Raw genomic sequence first — 752 nt, 5'->3', positions numbered from 1 at the left:
ATTATTATTATATAAAGTAACTTAGTTTTATTGCTATATGGTTATTATTATTTTTGCTTCATTGCGAAAAAAATGTCCTATATATGTGTATAATTACTGAGTAATTTATAAGAAAAACCAAAGACCACTACATATAGTAGCTGTGTATGCCTGTACAGTGGTCGCACAGCAGGTCTGGGGACATGTTAGTGTCTTGGTCCTCACCGTGTATCCTCCCCACACATACAGAAGGTTGTCCAGCACCACAGCCGTGTGTCCGCTCCTCTCCTGGGCCACCAGCTCCGAGCAGTGCCGCTCTAATGCGAGCTCCATGACGGTCTCACGGAACAGGAAGACTGGCCTTTTTACATTCATACATATTCATTTAATTTTTTTATTAAGATTAACGTCCTCGTTTTAAGCAGCTGAGTTGACTTTCACAGTAAGAGCACTGCCACTGACACAAAATGGCAACTGGTTTTTTAGACATAAGTGATGTGAAATAAATATGAAACAGAGCAAAATTAAAGGCGACACTGTAAACATATGAACAAATTAGAGTAAAAGTCACAGGGGGGAAAAAAACAAACTATACATACCCACAGACTACAGCACACTTCCAGCCGGGGTTTGCGCGGCTGCGCGCCGCCCTGAGCTGAGCTGTGTAAACACTCCTACAAAATAAAATACTACTTCCGGTTCTACTTTCACATAAAATATCCAAACTGCGTGTTGTATGTCTAATAAAATAGTACAGAAGCATGCTTTTAAAC

General features: G+C 40.3%; 1 protein-coding gene across 2 annotated transcripts in view; it reads right to left on the bottom strand.

Annotated features, from left to right (window-relative positions):
• LOC106537036 (kelch domain-containing protein 1) overlaps positions 1–660 on the bottom strand; it is a 5910-nt gene extending 5250 nt beyond the window's left edge. The window contains exons 1-2 of one of the 2 annotated variants that reach the window (XM_014034403.1): positions 579–660; positions 205–340 (exon numbers count right to left, since the gene is read on the bottom strand). In XM_014034403.1, coding sequence (XP_013889857.1) covers positions 205–312 — 108 coding nt within the window. In that variant the 5' untranslated portion in view covers positions 313–340; positions 579–660. Of the gene's footprint in view, positions 1–204; positions 362–578 lie in introns of those variants that run through there. The other variant, XM_014034402.1, reaches the window with a different exon arrangement.
• Between the last annotated feature and the right edge of the window lie 92 nt (positions 661–752).

This window comes from Austrofundulus limnaeus, unplaced genomic scaffold (genome assembly GCF_001266775.1).
Source record: "Austrofundulus limnaeus strain Quisiro unplaced genomic scaffold, Austrofundulus_limnaeus-1.0 Scaffold2100, whole genome shotgun sequence".
Lineage (NCBI taxonomy): Eukaryota > Metazoa > Chordata > Actinopteri > Cyprinodontiformes > Rivulidae > Austrofundulus > Austrofundulus limnaeus.
The sequence above is the reverse complement of the archived record's forward strand: the minus strand, read 5'-3'. Positions and strand labels throughout refer to the sequence as shown.